The sequence below is a fragment of the Crocuta crocuta genome, unplaced genomic scaffold (assembly GCF_008692635.1).
Source record: "Crocuta crocuta isolate KB4526 unplaced genomic scaffold, BGI_CrCroc_1.0 scaffold77, whole genome shotgun sequence".
NCBI lineage: Eukaryota > Metazoa > Chordata > Mammalia > Carnivora > Hyaenidae > Crocuta > Crocuta crocuta.
The window spans coordinates 6,205,443-6,226,844 of NW_027532172.1; the positions used below are offsets into that span (position 1 = coordinate 6,205,443).

The 21,402-nt window shown below is 40.0% G+C and overlaps 1 protein-coding gene across 4 annotated transcripts in view; it reads right to left on the reverse strand.

The window, feature by feature from the left end:
* Positions 1-21,347, reverse strand: part of QRICH1 (glutamine rich 1) — a 52,461-nt gene extending 31,114 nt beyond the window's left edge. Inside the window, exons 1-4 of one of the 4 annotated variants that reach the window (XM_077777179.1) lie at positions 21,090-21,347; positions 20,320-20,379; positions 18,175-18,390; positions 10,736-11,065 (exon numbers count right to left, since the gene is read on the reverse strand). In XM_077777179.1, the coding sequence (XP_077633305.1) occupies positions 10,736-11,044 (309 nt within the window). In that variant the 5' untranslated portion in view covers positions 11,045-11,065; positions 18,175-18,390; positions 20,320-20,379; positions 21,090-21,347. Of the gene's footprint in view, positions 1-10,735; positions 11,066-14,574; positions 14,658-18,174; positions 19,244-20,319; positions 20,380-21,089 lie in introns of those variants that run through there. The other 3 variants (XM_077777182.1, XM_077777180.1, XM_077777181.1) reach the window with 3 other exon arrangements.
* Between the last annotated feature and the right edge of the window lie 55 nt (positions 21,348-21,402).

The following is a 21,402-nucleotide window of genomic DNA, read 5'->3' on the forward strand; positions in this document are numbered from 1 at the left end:
TTTTTAGAAAGTACGTCTAAATATGGTCTACAGAGCACATTCAACATCAACCGGGAAATTTGAGAAATTAAAATTCTGATAATGAAAACATTATGCCAAAGAGACAGCTATACTCCCATGTTTAGAGCATTATTTATAATAAAAGTAGATATAAAAATGGTTGAAGTGTCTATCAACAGATGGATGAGGAAGTTATGGAATATATAAAAAATGAGATTATACTCAGCTATAAAAAAGGAGGAAATTCTGCCATTTGTGACAAAATAGATGGACTTTCCAGGGCTTTATGCTAAGTGAAATAAGTCAGAGAAAGGCAAATACTACAAAATTTCAAAATTAAAAAAAAGAACAATCCCACAGGGGGGAAAAAAAAAGAGAGAGAGATCAGATTTGTAGTTATCAAAAGCAGTGAGTTGGGGAGGGAGGGAGAACAAAAAGAATGTGGTCAAAAGGTACAAACTCCCGAGTTATAAGATATGCAAGTGCTAGGGATATAATATACAACCGGATGACTATAGCTAACACTGCTGTATGATACAGAGGAAAGTAGTAAATCCCAAGAGTTCTCATCACAAAGAAAAAAATTTCTTTATCTTTTTATCTACATGAAGTGATGGGCGTTAACTAAACTTATTTCATGATATATGTAAGTCAAGTCATTAAGCTGTATACATCTTAACCTTAACACAGTTCTACATGTCAAATACATTTCAATAAAATTGGGGGGGGAATGCAAATTCTCAGAACTGACTCCAGTCCCATACTGAAGCAGAATTCAGGGATTGGGAGGGGTGGAGAAAGCAGCCATTGCTGTTTTGAAAAATGTTCCAGGTGATTTTAATGCACCCTAAAGTTTGATAACCACTAGTCTAGAAATTTTATTGGACCCCATTTGTCAATGTTCTTAATTAGTGTGCAGATGGATAATCTTTTTCTTTTTCCTCAGTGTTGAAAACCTAAGTATTCAGAACCAGAGCTCAACTCAAATTAGGACTAAGTACTCTAAGAAGCAATGAGGAACCATGAAGCAACACATGTATTACTACCTCTATTAGGAATCTTTTCTTCCAATCACTGAAACTAAACAAACTAATATTCTGTATTTTTTTGTTTTGTAATTTCTGTATTTTTTTGTTTTCATTCTGGCTAAAGTGTAAAACCAAGATTTCATTTAAAGGAGAATAGGGGTCCTGGGTGGCTAAGCTGGTTGAGCATTCATGTCTTGGTTTTGGGTCAGATCATGATCTCATGGTTGGAGTTAGGGCCTGTATCAGGCTCCATGCTGACAGCACAGTACATGCTTAGGATTCTCTCTCTTCCTCTCTCTCTGCTCCTCCCCCACTTGTGCTTGCTCTCTCAAAATATTTTTTTATTAGATTCTTTTTTTGTAATGTTTTATTTATTTCTGAGAGAGAGCATGAGCAAAATTTATTTTTATTTAAATAAAGGAGAATAGGGACACCTGGGTGGCTCAGTCAGCTGGGCATCCGACTTCCGCTCAGGTCATGATCTCACGGTTCGTGGGCTCGAGCCCCATGTCAGGCTCTGTGCTAACAGCTAGCTCGGAGCCTGGAGCCTGCTTCGGATTCTGTGTCTCCTTCTCTCTGACCCTCCCCTGCTCACGCGGTCTCTCCCTCCCTCTCTCAGAAATAAGTAAAACATTAAAAAAATTAAGAAGTAAATAATTTTTTTAAAAAATTAAGGAGAATAAACTGGGATGCCTGTGTAGCTGAGTTAATTAAGCATCCAACTTCAGCCAGGTCATGATCTTGCAATACATGAGTTCCAGCCCTGCATGGGGCTCTCTGCTGTCAGCACAGAGCAGGCTTCAGATCCTCTGTCCCCCTCCCTCTTTGCCCCTACCCCACCTACACGCATGTGCACATGCTCCTGCTGTCTCTCTCAAAAATAAATATTAAAAATAGTATTTAAACAGAATAAACTGAGTATGCCGGGTCAATTTCCAAATTCCACCTCATAAACAATTTAAAAAATTTTTTTAAGTTTACTTATTTATTTCTGAGAGAGTAAGAAAGGGAGGGGCAGAGAGTGAGGAAGACAGAGGAGCCCAAACAGGCTCTGCATTGTCAGCACACTGTCAGCACAGACCCCATCACTTAACTGAGCCCCCCAGGTTCTCCTCATAAACAATTTTAAATTTTCTTATTTCCACAAGAAAGAATAATTCTTCTCTTAAATTTCTCTGAAACCCCACTGGTCTAATACCCGTTAGTTCCATTTAGCTGACAACCACTTGAGATGTTCCAACTATAATGTGTTACAAATAATGTGCCACAACTACAAAACATAACCAGATGTCAGGGAATTGTATCAAAAGAGGGTAAAATAGTTTATCAGTAATATTATACTATCATGCTGAAAAACTATATTAGATCAAATAAAATGTGATTTAAAAAATCAATTTCACTCATGACCTGAGCCGAAGTCGGACACTCAACTGACTGAGCTATCCAGGCGCCCCAATTTCACCTCTTTTATCCCCTTTAGAAAAGAGGCTACTAGGGGTGCCTGGCAGTAGAAGACCATGCTACTCCTGAACTCAGGGTCATGAGTTCGAACCCCATGTTGGGTGTAGGGATTACTTTAAAAAAAAAAAAAAGAGTCTACTAGAAAACTTACAACAATATATGTAGCTCACATTCCATTTCATGTTCTGAGTCTCACTGAGGATGGATTATTGAGGATAGTGTTCAGTGTGCTGGCAGGAGACCCCACTAGGTGAGGAATCATACACCTAGGAACCAAGCCTTTTAACAACTAGTCTAGCAGAACTTTAGGGACCTTGATAGAATTTCACCGTTCAAATACACTCTTCTGAAAAATGGTAGTCTTTATCCAAGTATTAAGCATTTGCCAAACTTTGTTAACGTTTTAAAGTTTTTAATGTTTTCTTTTTTGGGGGGGGGGGAGAGAGAGAGAGAGAGAAAGAATGAATATGAGTGGGGGAGTGGCAGTCAGAGAGGGAGACACAGAATTCAAAGCAGGCCCCAGGTTCTGAGCTGGCTGACGCAGGGCTTGAACTCACAAACTGTGAGATCAGGACCTCAACTGAAGTCAGATGCTTACCCAACTAAGCCACCCAGGCACCCCTGCCAAACTCTTATACAAATGAACTTAAAAATATGGTCAGGGAAGAAATTTAAATGTGGGCAAAAGGCTGGGCATGAANGAGCCACCCAGGCACCCCTGCCAAACTCTTATTATACAAATGAACTTAAAAATATGGTCAGGGAAGAAATTTAAATGTGGGCAAAAGGCTGGGCATGAAGGGCCAGAAAAGGCAGCAATAAATGGCTCACCAAACCAATCAGGATCTCAATCAGCCCACAAAGTGCCTGTGAGAGAGAAGCTGACTGTAGTCCTGTTTTTGGCTACAAACCCATGTTTGCAGAAAACATCATATTATGAGCACTGTCTCTCAAAGCAGAAGCCAGAATCACTGTCCCAACAACGTCTTCTGCAGCTAGAATGCAGGCATGTGATCAAAGCTTCCCAAATTAGACACACTGCATGAAATTTGGACTCAGAAGGGAGCAACATGAGGTAGCAGGAACCACAACCTCCACTTTCTGGTGAGAGTGGAAGAATATGGCAGAAATGGAGCAGGACAGCATAGATCCCAATGAGAGACTGTGGTTGGGTAAGGACCTGGGTCCGGGAGTACGGCAGAAAGTCTCTGCCAAAACAAGACAGCAATGTGACCTGAGTCCTATTCCTGGATGCACAGCCTCCAAGACCCATTCTCTGGCCCTCCCACACATTCCCTGAGTTAACTGCTATCCTTCAATTTTTTCTGAACAAACGAGGGGGATGAAGGGGAATGCAGGGGAATGCGTCTAATATTTGTAACTAAATACCAATACCCAGATGGATACAGAAAATATCACACCAAGCTGAAAACTTTAAAACAGTATTTACCTTGGGAAAGGGGGTTGTTTAAAAGGGTATTAGAGATTTGAACTGCATCTGTTAACAGTTTATGTATTAAAAGAAAAAAGGGATAAAAAATGACATATTACCAACAGTGTGAGAATCCTTATTTACAAATGTTTGGATACTTTCAAAAGTCTGAAAGGCAACTGCGGCCTTAGGTAGGAATGGCATTAATGAGAAGTGGAAAAAGAAAACAACATCAGCTAGTGTTCATTTATTGAGGATTACTATGTGCCAGACAATGTGCTTATAACCTAGTGTTTGATGTAATCCTCAAAGTAACTACAACATAAATTCTTTTATTTTCAGGAAATGGACTCTATGTGGTTAAATCACTTGCCTAGGATGACACATCTAAAGTAGCTGAGGCAGACTGAACTCTTTGTCTCAGAGCCAAGTCTGGCTCTTGATTAATTTTCCTCATTCCCAGCAGCTCACACTAGGATGAGGGCTTAGGGACCATCCAGCATGGAGGAAATGTGCAACAAGAAGAAAAAGAGAAAAGAGGGACAAAAGCTGAAATGACAAAAGGGGAAGAGATGCACTTTGAGCCACTTAAGCCTTGAGATCTTTACTGCTAGCACCAAAAGAAGCAAGTGATGAGACGTCTCCTTCCTCAAAGAATCCTTCACTTTGTGAGGCCCATTTGGCCAACCAGTCTTGTATGAAGCCCTGTATAAAGGCAGAGAAGAAACAAGCAATTCTATGGGTGGTAAGTGAAACCCGACCCCTGGGATTCACCATCAGAAGTCCTTCTCTCTGGCAAATGCATTTAACTTCAAGTGGATGCTTTAGGAAGCACCCAACTCAAGAGGGCTCTTGTAAGGGAAGATCCAAATGAATCTCTTTCACTCAGCTCAGGCTGACCTAACCAGGAACAGGAAGCTTGGGCCTTTCCTAGTATTGTACATTGTCAAGGCATTTACATGGGAGCTCTTGTTTTTGCCTTCAGAGAGTACCTCCTTATCTTAAATAGATGTAGGATACTGTGATGTAATAAATATGTATTTTGGTCTCTCTGGTTCCTGGCTTAAGCTCCCAAAACCTTTGTTAATTTCCTAAGTGATAATAAAAGTGCCAGGAGCATCTTGTGTTCTAATGAGACAACTCGTAGAGGGCTCCTGAATGGAGGCTGGTCACTGATAAGACCAAACCATGATTAAAACTTGGTACTTTCAGGGGTGCCTGGGTGGCTCAGTTGGTTAAGTGGCCAACTTCAGCTCAGGTCATGATCTCACAGTTCATGGATTTGAGCCCCACATGGGCCTCTGTGCTGACAGCCCAAGAGCCTGGAGCCTACTTTCAATTCTGTCACCCTCTCTCTGCCCCTCCTCCACTCACACTCTGTCTCTCTTGAAAATAAATAAAACATTAAGAAAAAAATTTTTTAAAAAGCTTGGAACTTTCAGCCTCACACTCCACTCTCTAAAGAAGAGGGGCTAGGGAGCACCTGGGTGGCTCAGTTGGGTAAGCGTCTGACTTCAGCTCAGGTCATGATCTCACGGTTCGTGGGTTTGAGTCCCACGTGGGTTTGAGTCCCACGTTGGGCCCTGTGCTGACAGCTAGCTTAGAGCCTGGAGGCTGCTTCAGATTCTGTATCTCCCTCTCTCTCTGACCCTCCCCTGCTCACACTGTCTCTCTCTCAGAAAGAAATAAAAACATTTAAAAAAAATAGAGGGGCTAGGAATTGATTTACTAATGGATCATACACATGTGCTGTAGGCTCCATAAAAATCCCAAAAATATGGGGTTCAGGGAACTGTGTTGATAAATACATTCACGTACATGCCAGAAGGGTGGTGTACCCCAACTCCATAGGGACAGAAGCGCCTCTATGTCTTTATCTGGTTATTCATTTGTATCCTCTATTTCATCATTTATTACACAATATACCAGTAAACATGTTTCCCTGAGCTCTGTGAATTGTTCTAACCAATTATGAAACCTGAGGAGGGGCAGTGAGAACCCCAATTGATAGCTGATCAATCAGAAGTACAGATGATAACCTGATGTATTATCATAACCTATGGTGTCTGAGCTGGGGGGCAATCTTGTAGAACTGATCCCTTAACTTGTAGGACCTTATGCTAATTCCAGGTAGACGGTGTCAGACTGAATTGTAGGACAGCAAGCTGGTGTCGGAGAATTGGTCAATATGGGAAAAAAAACCCACACTTTTGGTAGTCTGAAGAGTATGTTAGTAATAGAGAGTAAAGGAACACAGTAAGACTTATTCAGATAGCTACTCTTCTAATTAACATGCACCTCTGTCTCCCACCAATTCACTAAAACTGTTCTAAGGACGTAATTACTTTGTTGTTGTTTTTTTTTTTAATGTTTTTATTTATTTCTGAGAGAGAGAGAAACAGCGAGAGCAGGGGAGGGTCAGAGAGAGAGGGAGACACAGAATCTGAACCAGGCTCCAGGCTCTGAGCTAGCTGTCAGCACACAGCCCGACACAGGGCTCGACCCCTCGAACTGTGAGATCATGACCTGAGCCGAAGTCGGACGCTTAACCGACTGAGCCACTCAGGCGGCCCCAAAGCCAAGTTTTGAAAAAATTGATTCCCGGGGCGCCTGGGTGGCTCAGTCGACTGGGTGTCCAACTTTGGTTCAGGTCATGATCTTACGGTTCATGGGTTTGAGCCCTGTGTCAGGCTCTGTGCTGACAGCTCAAAGCCTGGAGCCTGCTTCAGATTCTCCCTCTCTCTCTCTCTCTCTCTCTCTCTCTCTCTCTGACCCTCCCCTGCTCATGCTGTCTCTGTCTCTCAGAAATAAAACATTAAAAATTTTTTAATTAAAAAATAAAAAAATTAATGCCTATCTGGCTTAAGTCAGTTATTGATGAAAATATATTAGTTTTCTAAAACTTTTTTTCATGTTTATTTATTTTTGAGAGGTGGGGGAAGGGCAGAGAGAGAGGGAGACACAGAATCTGAGGCAGGCTCCAGGCTCTGAGCTGTCAGCACAGAGCCCTATGCAGGGCTTGAACTTCCAAACCATGAGATCATGACCTGAGCCAAAGTTGGTCACTTAATTCACTGCGCCACCCAAATGCCCCTTCCTTAAGGGGCTTTAATTTAAAACTTATGAAAAGGAAAGAAAGATTAGTCTCAAGAAAGGTAAACTAGGAATAACTACTGTTTGGTCCAAGAAAGCTTGGCTAAAAGATCACTTTTAATTTTAAAGAGGCGAAGAAAACTACTCTTGCATATATCACATACCACAATCCCTATCTCAGCAACTTGGATGACAGAAATTTGTGATAAGATTTTTAGGACCACTTGAATAAGGCAAAAAATGCTCAAGGAAGAAATTTTTTTAAGAAGAAATATATACTAATAACTTGAATTAATATTGATAACCTATGTGGGGAAGAGAACCACACAAAAAAAGATACCCTAATAAGTTGGCCAAAATGTAATATCACAAAAAAATGTATCAAAAGAACACTGACAGTTATTATTAAAATTATATTATTATGCCTCTAACTTGCTGATCAAGCTAACGTTCTGAGATATTTAAATACAGTAATTTTTTTTTGAAGACTGTGTGCACAAGTGAGTGAGAGGCAAAGAAAGAGAGGGAAAAGAGAGAGAGTTGGAAAGAGAGAGAGAGGAAAAGAGAGAGAGAGGGAAAAAGAGAGGGAAAAGTTGGGGGTAGAGGGGTGAGCTCACCCTAATGGGACTCAAACTCGCTAACTAGTGAGATCATGACCTGAGTGGAAATCAGATGCTTAATGACTGAGTCACCCAGGTGCCCAAAGTTATTTTTATGCAGGGGTTCCCTGAGACCTGAAAATTATTTCAAATAAGGTACTCCTTCAGGGTAAAAAAGATTGGGTAAAGCTATCTCAGAGTTTACTTTCTTCTTTAGGAAGGCTTTCCACAATCTAAAATCACAAAAATTTTCTATACTGTCTTTTAATGGTTTTATTGTTTCATGTTTATCTCTTTAACCCATCTGGATTGTATTAGGAGAGGTATCTGACTTTATTTCCAAGAGTAGTAGACTGACTGTCTTACTCCACTAATAGAATATATCCTTTCCCCGCCTATTAGGAGAGCTGCCTTCATACTATACTTGGTACCTATCACAGCTGACCCTTGAAGAACACGGGGCTAGGGGCCCCAACTCCTTTGCAACCAGAAATCGACCTATAAAACTTTTGACTCCTGAGAAACTTAACTATTAATAGCCTACTATTGACTAGAAGCCTTATTGATAACTAAAACCATCAATTAACACATATTTTGTTTACTTTCATTATATATTCTTATAACAAACTAGAGAAAAAAATGTTATTAAGAAAATCCTAAGACACATTTCCAGTACTATACTGTATTTATCAAAAAAAACTTTGTCTAGTTGAAACCTATGTTGTTCAAGGGTCAACTATACTCATAATACATGCAGACATATGTATGCAAATTTGTGTTCTAAACCCTTGGTCAAGTCCCAACCTGTGGGAGTCTGAGGCTGTCCCAGGGGAGAATTTTGCTTTGTATCCTTCACTTCTTGGCTTACAGCACCCTGAGAACTGTTCCACCTTCTCTAAAAGTTCTCTTTTACATGAATGCTTCTCTTGCCTGATTCTGTTTGCTTCCTCTCTCAGCAATTTCTCAGGTTTAGTGTTGTTTTTTTTTATTTCAGAGAGAGCCAGTCACATGAGCAGGGGAGACTAGCAGAGGAGGAGAGAGATAATCTTAAACTCCATGCTGACACAGGGCTCGATCCCACAACCCTAGGATCATGACCTGAGCTGAAATCAAGAGTCAGACACTCAACAAACTGAGCCACCCACGTGCCCCAGATTTAGTGGTTTTTTGATGGCACTTGTTTTTTCCAACACTTTTTAAAAAATATCTTTTGGGGCGCCTGGGTGGCTTAGTTGGTTGGGCGTCCGGCTTTCGCTTAGGTCATGATCTCGCAGTTCGTGGGTTCGAGCCCCGCGTCAGGCTCTGTGCTGACTGCCAGCTCAGAGCCTGGAGCCTATTTCAGAGTCTGTGTCTCCCTCTCTCTCTGACCCTCCCCTGCTCACGCTGTCTCTCTCTCTCTCTCTCTCTCCTAGAAATAAATAAAAATATTTAAAAAAAAAATCTTTTAAGTTGCTTAGAATGGAGAAAATGTGTGTTCTTATGAGTCCAACATATTAAAACTGTTTCATGGATTATCATTTACACTTCTTTTATTTACAGGGTTTTAGGAAAAGATAATGAAGTTAACAGGTGGCCTCAATCAGCCATCTTGAACATAAAGTCTCAAACACTTATAAACTCAAATTCCAAACCATTTTTCTCCCCTTCCTTTTTTTTTTTTTTTTAATGTTTACTTATTTTGAGAGTGAGAGAAAGAGAGCGAGAAAGAGTGAGTGCGAGCAGGGGATGGGCAGAGAGAGGGGAAGGCGAGAGAGAATTCCAAGCAGGCTCTGTGATGTCAATGCAGAGCCTGATGCAGGGCGTGATCCCACAAACCATGAAATTGTGACCTGAGCTAAAATCAAGTTGGACGCTAAATTGACTAAGTCACCCAGGTGCCCACTACCTTCCTTTTTTCTTAAAGCCAAGTTCTACATGCATATGGGGCTTGAACTCATGATCCCAAGGATCAAGAGTTGCATGCTCCTCATGCTCTACCAAACTTAGCCAGCCAGATGCCCCATTCCAAACTGTTTTAATCTTATGAAAAAGGAAGTCCAAGCTGTAAATAACAGCAGAATAATTTCTTGAACCAAAAAGCCAGGCTTCTCTTATCTACCTTTCCTGTACCCTTCCTTCCTTACAAGAAATGGAATAAATAATGACTGCATTCCTCCGTGTGCCAGATGTTTTCTGGTCTCATTCAGTCTCACTAAATATTATCCCTATTTAGCACATGAAAAATCTAGGGCTGAAAAATTTTAAATCATGTCAATGAATAGGAGGTCAAGCCAGATTTAAACCCAAGAATAGAACTCGAGAGCCCATGTCCTTCCAATATACCTGCCTGCATCCCTAAGGAGAAAAGGGGTCACAGTCCTTCTATCTTACCAGACACACCTCTCCACATTCCTGCCCCTCTGTCATAGTCTACTCCCTTTCCAATTCTCTTGGTGGAAAAAGCATTTGAGGGCAAAATGAAATAGAACCACAATAGACAATAGCAAAAAAGCAGCATTTATAAATGGAGCACACTTTTGGTTTCATATGAGGAACCCCTAAAGAGGCACTTTTAAATTTTTAGCAAATTTATTAGTTTCTCCTCTTTCTGTAAGCTCATTATTAATAAGCATTATTTCTTGAGTGATATAACAGTAAATGAAGACCTAGAAATCTACAAGTGACCTGAGTCATGGAACCATACAACTAAATGAAGATCACTAAAATAGATCAACTCCATTTTAAAATAAGTTCCAAATGTCATGCTTTTAAGGAATAAGCCCCTCCTATGTTCTTGATCTGCTCAAGGTGACAGACAAAAATGAAGCTTCAGTTACACACACCTGTGTCAAATCCCAAGTCCAATCCCAGAAGACCTCTAATTTCTGTACTGTTCAATTCTCCAAAGCAAATGGCAAGTATCTACAGTCTTTTCGGGTTATGATAGCTGCAAAAATATTTTTAGTCTGTACTGTACATGAAAGCCATTGTGTTCAATAAAATGTTTCAAAAAACACAGACTATTCCCCTTAGTGAAAATAACTATGGACGTTTGTACATAGAGGTGACATTCCTACTAACCAAAACCCTGATGGCAAAAAAAAATCTATTGAATAGGATGCACCTCAATATCTCCCTTTTACCTGAACCTGCTGTGGCTGTTGAACCTGAATCTGCTGTTCTTGTTGAGTTTGTGGCTGAACACTGGTGGTGACTGGACAGGCAAGTTCAAGCAAAGACCCAGCCACTTCGGTGCTGTCTGTATAAATGCAGTTCCCACCCTGTTGGTACACCATGGTAGTGGTAGCTGTCTGCTGGAATTCCTGAAGGGCTTCCGGCCCCTTAGAGGCTAGTGAGTCCAGAAATTCCTTCATCCTGTGCTGCGGGACAGACCGCGCCTTTACTCGGATGTACTCTTCAAAGGAAATGGTGTTCTCCAGAGAATTATTCATATTGCAGAGTCCTTAGGGTTCCTAGGAATAAAAAAAATGATCAGAAGTCAAAATTATGCTATTGTTTTCATATTTTGAAATGCACACAGCAATCAATCACTCTTGCATCAGAGTGGAATATTCAGGGCAGCTGTATACAGGAATCCAAAATACAGTAATTTATTGTACCACCTATTTTTTTTTTAGTTAACAGTGTTTAAAAGTTGCTTCTATAAACATTTCTTAAACTATCACACTGAAAACAAAAAAACAAAGGCATGCGTCACAGTACTAGATGAAACAGACTGAAAACACACTCTCTACCCAGCAATAGGCCAATGCCATTTTCTCTGCAGAGCCAAGCACTAGACAATAAAAGTCACATGCAAAACTATTCTGTGACCATCACAGAGAGGATAACCAAGGAAGCTAAGAGCAGGGATTTCTACTGACATGTTCAATTTCCACTGCCAACTATGTCCTATAGTGAAGAATACATATGCACCTAGCTGTAAGCAAGACCCGAGAGAAAGGGGATATATACTTCATATCCCACCAGAAACACCAAAAATCCCAGTTTGCCAGATATTGCTCACATTCTTTTGTAGCATAGCTTACTGGTCAGAAGCATGGGTTTTGGAGCTACCTTGCCCAGGTTCAAATTCCAGCTCAATCTCTCCTTAGCTCTAAAACTTTCCTAGACAAGTTAGTTAACTTTAGTTTTTCCTATGTATAAAACGGGGATACATGAAATAGTACTTACCTTACAGAGTTGACATGAAGATTAAATATAGAACATTTAGAAAAGTACCTGACAGGGTGCCTGGGTGGCTCAGTCGGTTAAGCGTCCGACTTCAGCTCAGGTCAGGACCTCATGGTTCATGGGATTGAGCCCCATGTCAGGCTCTGTGCTGACAGCCAGCTCAGAGCCTGGAGCCTATTTCAGATTCTGTATCTCCCTCTCTCTCTGACCCTCATCTGCTCGTGCTGTCTCTCTCACTCAGAAATAAATAAAAAACATTAAAAATTAAAAAAAAAAAAAAAAAAANCCTCTCTCTCTGACCCTCGCCTGCTCATGCGGTCTCTCTCTCTCCTAGAAATAAATAAATTTAAAAAACATTAAAAAAAAAAAAAAAGACATAGACAACACTAGGTAAGTACTAACCAATGTTAAAATTAGTGGGTGAAGCTGAATAGCACTTTAAATAACTAGGTCACTCCTAAAATTCAGAAATCAATTCTGCAAATTTTTTATCAGGGTATTTACCCCAAGAATTAATCTGCAGGGGTGGATAGTAATTCTCAATTACCTGGGGGACAACCATGCAATCTATCTATGGAGTGTTAGTGGCCTGCCACTGCTGCTTTCATATCATTCCGTCCCCCCTGGATCAGAACCACCTCCAGAACAAAAGCAGAAGCCGGATATGAGTGTCACACAAACCAAGTGAACATTTTTGCCAGACTCTATCAATGGCAAGTGGAAAACTTATTTGTTTCCCTGAGCCATCAAGGAAAGGCTAGAAGACTAGAAAAGCATCAACACGAGAAATATCAGTCTCTCTTTCACTGCCCAGATGTTCTGCCTTATGTTACAGATATAAGGCATATGGGTAATCATCTCATCTCTTCCACCTGGCTCTAAATTCCTGGCACCCAAGACTGAGTCCTGATCCTCTCAGAATGGCTGACACATGGTAGGTGCTTCCTATGTATACCTATGCATGTATGTGTATGTGTGTATACATATATGTTACATTTCAACTCAATGTAGAACAAAAAGGATTATGGCTCTTTGTTCTTGTAACATCTATAACTTAAAACCATAAATGTTCAGCTTTCTCCTGGTAATTAGTCAGTATACACCCTGGGAAAAGGACCTATATATCCAAGATAAGTGTGAGACCAAAGAATACCTATGATCCTTATGCTATCAAGTTACTAACATTGGCAACATTTCTGTGGGGCACTTTTTTTCCCTCAATGTTTATTTATTTGAGAGAGAGAAGGAGAGGGAGGAAGGAAGCAGGGGAGGGCAGAGAGAGAGAGAGAGAGAGAGAGAGAAAGACGGAGACACAGAATCTGAAGCAGACTCCAGGCTCTGAGCTGTCAGCAGAGCCTGATGTGGGGCTCAACCTCACAGACTGCGAGATCATGACCTGAGCCAAAATCAGACCTTAACCGACTGAGCCATCCAGGCACCCCTGTGGGACACTCTTAGTATACAAGTTTTATTTGGGTGCTTTCCTTACAGAATTGACACAACAATAAATCTTTTATAATGATGCATATAATACACTGTAAATATATTTCTCCATAAATAAAGTACAGCACATACACCTTGTCCTGCCTAAAATCAAACCTTAGGCCACTACTCTGAGGAGAGCCTCTATTTCTCAGGACACCCCAAACACAATAGAGTGCAGGGAACAGCAAGCACAGGCCAGGTGACTGCAAGGTTAAAGCCTTTGTTGAAGGCCTCTAATCTCCTTTTTTTTTTTTTTTTAATTTTTTTTTATAATGTTTTTATTTATTTCTAGGAGAGAGAGAGACAGCGTGAGCAGGGGAGGGTCAGAAAGAGAGGGAGTCACAGACTCTGAAACAGGCTCCAGGCTCTGAGCTGGCAGTCAGCACAGAGCCCGACGCGGGGCTCGAACCCACGAACCGCGAGATCATGACCCAAGCGAAAGTCGGACGCTTAACCAACTAAGCCACCCAGGCGCCCCGGCCTCTAATCTTCTTAAATACAACTCTTTGTCCCCTTCCAACTTCTCTTCTCAACTACTTGCCTTGCTCATTCTCCTTTCTCTCTGCTGTTATAGAGGTCTGCTTTAAGACTTCAAAATTAAGCTCTCAACAATGGCCATAGTACAAGTGAGTAAGAACATCACCAAGGCCAAACACCCCATCCTTCTGTTACCTGTTCAGAGCAGGCCATTCCACTGTAGGTGACCCACAATCATACACCACACTAACACCGTTATGTGTCAAATCTCCCTTGCGATAATAGCATCATGACTAGGATTTCTCTCTGAAGAAAGCATCTCTCATAATACAGACCTAACAACATCACAAAATTCACAACATGTGACTCTAAATACCTAATCACATCTACCCTTCTACTCAAAAAGGGACAAAGGAGAGCTATATGAACTGCAATTAACTGGTTCTGTACCATGCTACTACATATTTCAGTTTTCCACCTCCATTATAAAAGAATGGCAGACGGGCGCCTGGGTGGCTTAGTCGGTTAAGTGTCCGACTTTCTCTTAGGTCATGATCTCGCAGTTCGTGGGTTCGAGCCCCGCGTCGGGCTCAGTGCTGACTGCCAGCTCAGAGCCTGGAGCCTGTTTCAGAGTCTGTGACACCCTCTCTTTCTGTCCCTCCCCTGCTCATGTGGTCTCTCTCTCTCTCGGTCTCTCTCTCTCTCCCCCCCCCCCCCAGAAATAAATAAAACATAAAAAAAAAAAAAAGAATGGCAGAGATCAACTGAAATTTGTATTTCCCCGAATTTATTTTCTTCAATAATTACATTCCCATAAAATACTGACCCTGCTTGAATTCTGAAGACTGTCTGCACTGGAATCACTGATACTGTGTCAAAGCAGTCATTAAAAAAATATGGGTAACCATGGGGCAAAACCTTTTTTTGTCTCAAATCTGGGAGAAAATAAACACAAACAAACACAACAACAAAAAAAATTGCAAATTAAGTTTATAGAATCAGAAAACTTTCACACAAATATTGCTTGGTAAAGGCAGTCTCTAGAATCTTCCTAGTGACTTATTTTCCTTCACTCTTTCGGGTTTCAGTAATTGGGAGGCTTAAAATTCATCTAAAGTCTAATATTAAATATAAAGAAGAACTGCACCAACTTCTTTTCCTAGAAATAAGTTTCCTTCAGTTTTCAGGGTAGAATTACACCTGGTTTTTTGATTTTTGTTTCCTGGGGGGCGAGGGGGACTGTAAAAGTAACATCCATTTTCTAGGACAAAATATTCAAACAGTACAGAAAAATGGAGGAAAAAAACAAGAAAACAAAACAGCTAAGTATGCTTTCTTTATCTACCAATTTGAAACACTGACCTGTCCTTCAGGAAAGGTAAGTTTAGAGCATTTAAACCACCTTCCTCTCACCAACACCTGCCAATCTCATTGTTATTTTTGCCATGTTCACTTCCATAGCTTTAAACCTTCCATAGCTTTATTTGTAGACTTATTAATTTTAGAGTATCTCCAGATTTCCCATTAAGATGAGGAAATTAAAGTGCCATATCCTTTTCTTTAATAAAAAAATTGTTTTTTTATTTGAGAGAGAGAGAGAGAGCACAAGGGGGGTTAGAGAGACAGAGGGAGAGAGACTACGAAGCAGGCTCCATGCTCAGCTGGACACGGGGCTTGATTTCATAACCATGAACTGAGCCAAAATCAGGAGTGAAAAACTCAACAGACTGAGGCACCCCCTCACCACATCCTCTATTTCTGACAAGCATTTAGCAAAGTTGAGTATAGCTTCTAATCAATCTTTTAGAACACAGCATTTCATACCAAATTAAACTCAGGACAGATTTGTTTAAAAAATCTAGATTCCAAAGATGATAAAACCATTCTGCTCCAAACAAATCCTGTATTTCCAGAATACCTTAAAAAAAGTCACTACTTAAGAAAATCTAATCCAACTATAAATTTATTCCAAGAAGAACAAATTAGATGGATGAATAATCAGCTTTCAAAAAAAATGGAATAAAAGCTTGGAAATGAATCTGCTATAAAGCCTCAAAGTTCATTCTTTAAGCGTTCATTAAACACACACACACAACACCAAGAGCTTAAAGTAGGAAAAATTCTATAAAACTTAGAAAATGTTGGTAAAAGCCCATAAACAGGTATTGATTCTATTCTGTATCCTTGTGAAAATATTTGAAATAATTTATGATAAAAACACCTTTTGTATTTTAAGCAGTTCAAACTACAAAGTATAAAACGCTCTGCAGTGTTCCAAGCTTGGAGCCTAAGTCAGTAGAGCTTCAAGCAGAAGCCACTGCTTCCCAATTCCCATTGCTTTTTTCTTTCACTAAGCCTCTAGAAGGTTCTTTACTGACTCTGCCCAAGTCCACACAATCACTTGAGAACCACCGAATCAGAGGGAGCTAAAAAATATTAAACAATAACGGATTCAACGGAGAACTTTAAAATTTTTTTAAGATTTTATTTTTAAGTAATCTCTACACCCAATGTGGGGCTCGAACTCAACAACCCAGCAATCAAGAGTTGGCAGGCTACACTGACTTGAACCATCCCGGAACCACCTGGAGAACTTAAAATTTTAATGGAAAAGGTGAATTTGAAAGAACATTCCAATATGCCCATTTATACAGACTAAAACACACATGGCTTCATTTCTTGTCCTTTTAACCTGCTCACTTGGCAGTATCCACCACACTGACCCATCTCAATAATGAAACTACACAAAGTCAGCATTTGACGAGACATGAAAGTGCTGCTTAAAAGGCGCAGTAGAGAGAAAGTTTCAGAAATATATTTAAATATTTTAGGCTAGTCAGTGAGTAAAAAAAAAGGAGAGAAATTAAAGAAATTTTCTATAGTGGTGATGGTTTCTTCTTTTTTTATGCTCAGAAAAAGTCCTTCCTACCATAAAAATCAGGTCTTTATTCACCTACAGTTTTTTAAGTTATAGTGTAATTTTTTAATAGAATGCTTTGTTTGATCCATTTAAAATTTATTTTGCATAGGTAAAAGTCTAACCATATTTTTTCCAAAAACAACTTGTCCCTGCATCATTTACTGAATTATTGAAATTCCTCTGCCCACTGACTTGAAATGCCACTGTTATTATATACTAATTTCATATAGTCTCCTAAGCATTACTGTGTGATTCTACAGATCGTTCTGTAACACAGTAGCTTAAAAAAAAAAAGATATTGGGGCGCCTGGGTGGCTTAGTCGGTTAAGCGTCCGACTTTCGCTTAGGTCATGATCTCGCGGTTCGTGGGTTCGAGCCCCGCGTCGGGCTCTGTGCTGACTGCCAGCTCAGAGCCTGGAGCCTGTTTCAGTCTGTGTCTCCCTCTCTCTCTGACCCTCCCCTGCTCACCCTGTCTCTCTCTCTCTCCTAGAAATAAATAAAAAAAAACATTAAAAAAAAAAAAGATATTAATACCTGGAAGATTCCTTACCCCTTCAACACAATGTTTGTTTAAGTTTAACAACACAAAAACACATTATGTGTGAAAAGGGAACCAATACAATTGTATTTACATATCCCAGTATTATTTTTGCATATAAGGAAAAAAAAACGAAAAAACTGCACCTAAATGTTAACAGTAATTATGCCTTGGTGGCAGAATCCCAATGCTCTCCTGTATTTTCCACAATTTGTATTAAAACATTATTATTTTTACACAGTGATTATACAGTAACAGTAACACAAATTCTAGCTGTTCATAGCGTGATTTTTCCCTCAAAATCTGAAACTCTTAAAAGACAAAATCATCAAGCACCAAAAGTCTGCATAATAATGAAGACCCGTTAACCTCTTCAAGATGCTGCTCACAAGAAACACAAGAGTGAGCCTTGGTAATAGAGAAATGGATAAACTCCTCTCAAAGAAGCAAGATTCTTAATTAGCTCCAAGTCAAAGGCTTGGTGAAGAGGCGTAAATAAACAGAATAATTGAAATACTTCAGAAAAACACGAAGCTGGAGGGATAGTTGAGTACTCCCAATTTCTGGGCATTAGAAAAGGAAAGAGTGAGGATAACACTTGGGACCTTATTGGTATAGGGAAGTCTGTTAACAAGTATTTGCTTCTGAATACTTTCAAGCATAGCTGCTTTGCAAAACAATACACAGCCAAATCCCACACCAGAAGGCCTAGGAAATTTTCACTTGTATGCACCTATTAATCACTAGTATTTCCCCTATGCCACCTTCTACTGGAGCTTAGCACAGTGCCTGACACAGATTTAGGCCCTCAATGTATGAAAGTGATCATGATCATTACTTTTATTGTTTTATCACTAGAAGGTATGATGAACAAAGGTTATTTCAAAGCAACAATTGATTACATTTTCATAGATCTCTGCCAATTTCTTTTTTTTATTTATATACTAAGGGAAGACCTAAGTACTCACCAGAATCATCCTTTCTTGGGTCTCCTCAATTTTCTGATACCTCTTCCCAGCTCCCCATGCAGCTCCACAAAGTGGGTCTTGAATATGAGATGGACTAAGAGAAGAAACTCTGAGCTGCCTCAGAGACCTGCCTCTTCCTGTTTACCTAGTCAGGTTCTTGGGCCCTTCTCATGGTTCACATCTACTCTAGCAATAGCTCCTCATAGCTTTTTAAGTCTGGTTTGAAGAACACATTCACATTAAAAAAGAAATCAATTTCTATTTTAAGGAATTACAGTCACATTTGTCCTAATTAACATAAAGAGTCATTTCAAAGAAGCAAATTGGGAGATACACCTCTCTTCTTAATGATACTAACACAATACAGGGTTTGTGACCATTCACCTGTCCCGAGGAGCCCCTGATTTAGGGGCATTTTTTGCCATGGTTCTATTTTTGGACAACACACTTTCAACCAGGAACATAAATTTACATTCCCACCAAAGATCAATGGGCTGTAAATTGGCACAACCTAATTTGCATTAACTAATGAAGTTGACAATATCCCTTCCATATAACTCAGCAATCTACTCCTAGGAATATGACACACACATATACAAATGTACTTATACAAGAAAGTTCATAATAGCATTGTTACAAACTGGAAGGAATCCAGATGTCCATCAATAGAATTGATAAATAAGTAAATTAACTGCACTATAGTCACACAGCTGAATACTATAAAGAAACAAATAAATGAACTACAGCTGCACACAACGTGATGAATTTCACAATACTAAAAGAAGGAAAACAAATTACAGCATGATTCCATTTACAAAAATCAAAAGTAAATAAAACTACCTTGTTGAGGGATATGAAGATGGTAAAAGTAAAAAGAGAAAAAAAAAAATGTTATTATCACATAAGTCAGAATGGTAATTCTCTCTAGTGGTTGAGAAGCTATGACCAGGAAGGGACCCATGAAGGGTACAAGGGTGCTGACACTGTTCTATTTCTTGAAGAGATGGTAGTTACACAGTGGTTCACCTTATAACTTTTCATTAAATTTTATACAGATTATCTGAATTTACAGATAGATATTTCAAAAAGGAAAAAAAGCTTTCCAATACAGCCCACAAGCTCTACGTACAATTTTCCTCTAGCCTTAAGTATGACATCAAAGGTTCATTCTTTTCACCTTTTCAGCAAAGCAAGAAGTTAATCTATCATTTCTTCATGCAGCCACAATCAGAAATCACAATTCAGTGTGACAAATGAAGCATTTAAGTGAAGCCTGCAGAGGACTTAAAACATCTATAACAAAATGCAGGGCAACTAAATACAAAGTAACACAAAAGAACAGGTGCTTGTGTAACGTCTCATTCTGAGGCTGAGAAATAAAAGGTCTACTACAGATAAAGGGTCACCATTTAGAAAGTAGACAAGCAAGAAGCATGGCACATGGAGGACAAAACACAACTGATTAAATTAAAAGATGGCATGCAAGCTTGAGGGAAGAGATCCCTGATTCTGAAGCGGTCATAATAGACACCTAGAGCCCGTGATGTTGGTTATTTTTTTTGGAGGAATTCAAATCTACAAGAAACTTGAACAATTATTTGATCTTTTATGTGAAATGGCAACATAAAACCGGAAAGGGGAGGTGGAAAGGCAAAAGGTTGGTGACAGGTACACAAATTATTCATCACTGAAGGCTGGAAGTAGGACATCTTCTAATAGGCAAATTGAAGTTCATGAGCTTACAAAAAAATATATCATCTACAAACGCCAACTTAAAAGTCAGATCTCAAATTTAATAAATACAAAGATGTTCCAGAACAAACAGGCCTAAAAGGTAGATTTAAATTTTTAGTGTATGTTAAACTTTACTGCTCTTCTTTCATTCATTTAAGGTCCTTAGAAAAGCTGGTGCGTCGTCATGCTAAAACCTGAACGTTGCGCTGACTTACATTTCAAGAGAAGAAAATTGTTCAAGCAGCAAACTGTGGCTGGATTCAAAGATGCAGTTTTCCCACATCTTCAATTTTCCAACACTTAGTTTCTGTCAGACAGCACCCAGAATGATTGGCAGGATGTGTAATGTTTCAATACCACTAAGAAAAAGACTGCACACGTATTTTCAGCATATGAATGATTTTAACTCACCAGTCACCATGTTGCATGTATTTCTGCTGCTTGTCCTGAGTTCTTAAGACTTGTAACATTCTGAAGAAGATAGAACAAAGAAGTTCTTTCCATCCTCAGCCTCTTTTTAAATTTTAACTTTGTTCTTAAAATACAGTATGTTAAAAAGAACTACCCCATCATTATCAAATTTGCTAACTTTACTTGCCCTTAGCTTTTTTCTTAAACTTCATTAGGCAAGACTGTAAATCTGATGTCTTGTCTTAGAAAAAAGAAGGGTATTTTTTTCTCTACAACCTAGAACTCCCCTAACACCATAACTAAAACAAAAAGCTGAAAAGGATTGAAATTCTACATCAAAAGTGACTTTTGCAATTGATACATGAACAGATTTTAAAAATTTCTGATGGGGAATTGTGTAATAACAAAGAAGGCAAAGCAGATTCTCAGATCGTTCAATTTTGTCCTGGGAAACTTCGGCTGCGCGATAGCGGGGCCCTCCCTTAGTCTAACTGAGTATAAGCCCCTCCCACCTACACAGGAAAAAAAAGGTTGCATTTGAGGATTTAAAGTGGTATTTAGACCTCGGGCAGTTTCACAGAAACAGAAGAGGATCCCCTTCCGGAGCGCACCAGAGGTGACGTGTAGGAATCGCGCTTATGGAAGAATTACTTTCCAATGACAAGAAACCAAGTACCGCAGAAAGGCCTTCTAGGATTAACCTTCCCTCTCCAGCACAAAGCACCAGAACAAGGCGAGGAAACTCGAAGGGGCTCGCTGCCCTCACAGACCTACAGGGCTCAGTTTCAGAAACGGGGCAGCACCCTCCCCGCAACATTGGCATCAGGTCACTGCATTCTTCCAGAAGAACGAGCAATCTTGCCCGCCTCTCAGAGGAGCGGAACCGCAAGTCAGACGGCAAAGCCGGTTGGTTTCTCCCCAGGCCTAGGCCACGGAGGTCCGGGGACGTCACCAGAGCAGGAAGGGCCCAACCCACAACCTTCCTCACACTGCGAGCCGCCCGCCAGCTCGCCGCCGGTCCACGCAGCAGAGGTGTCCTGCGCGTCCTCGCGGCGGCGGCGCCGCCACCCAACAGCAGAGAGC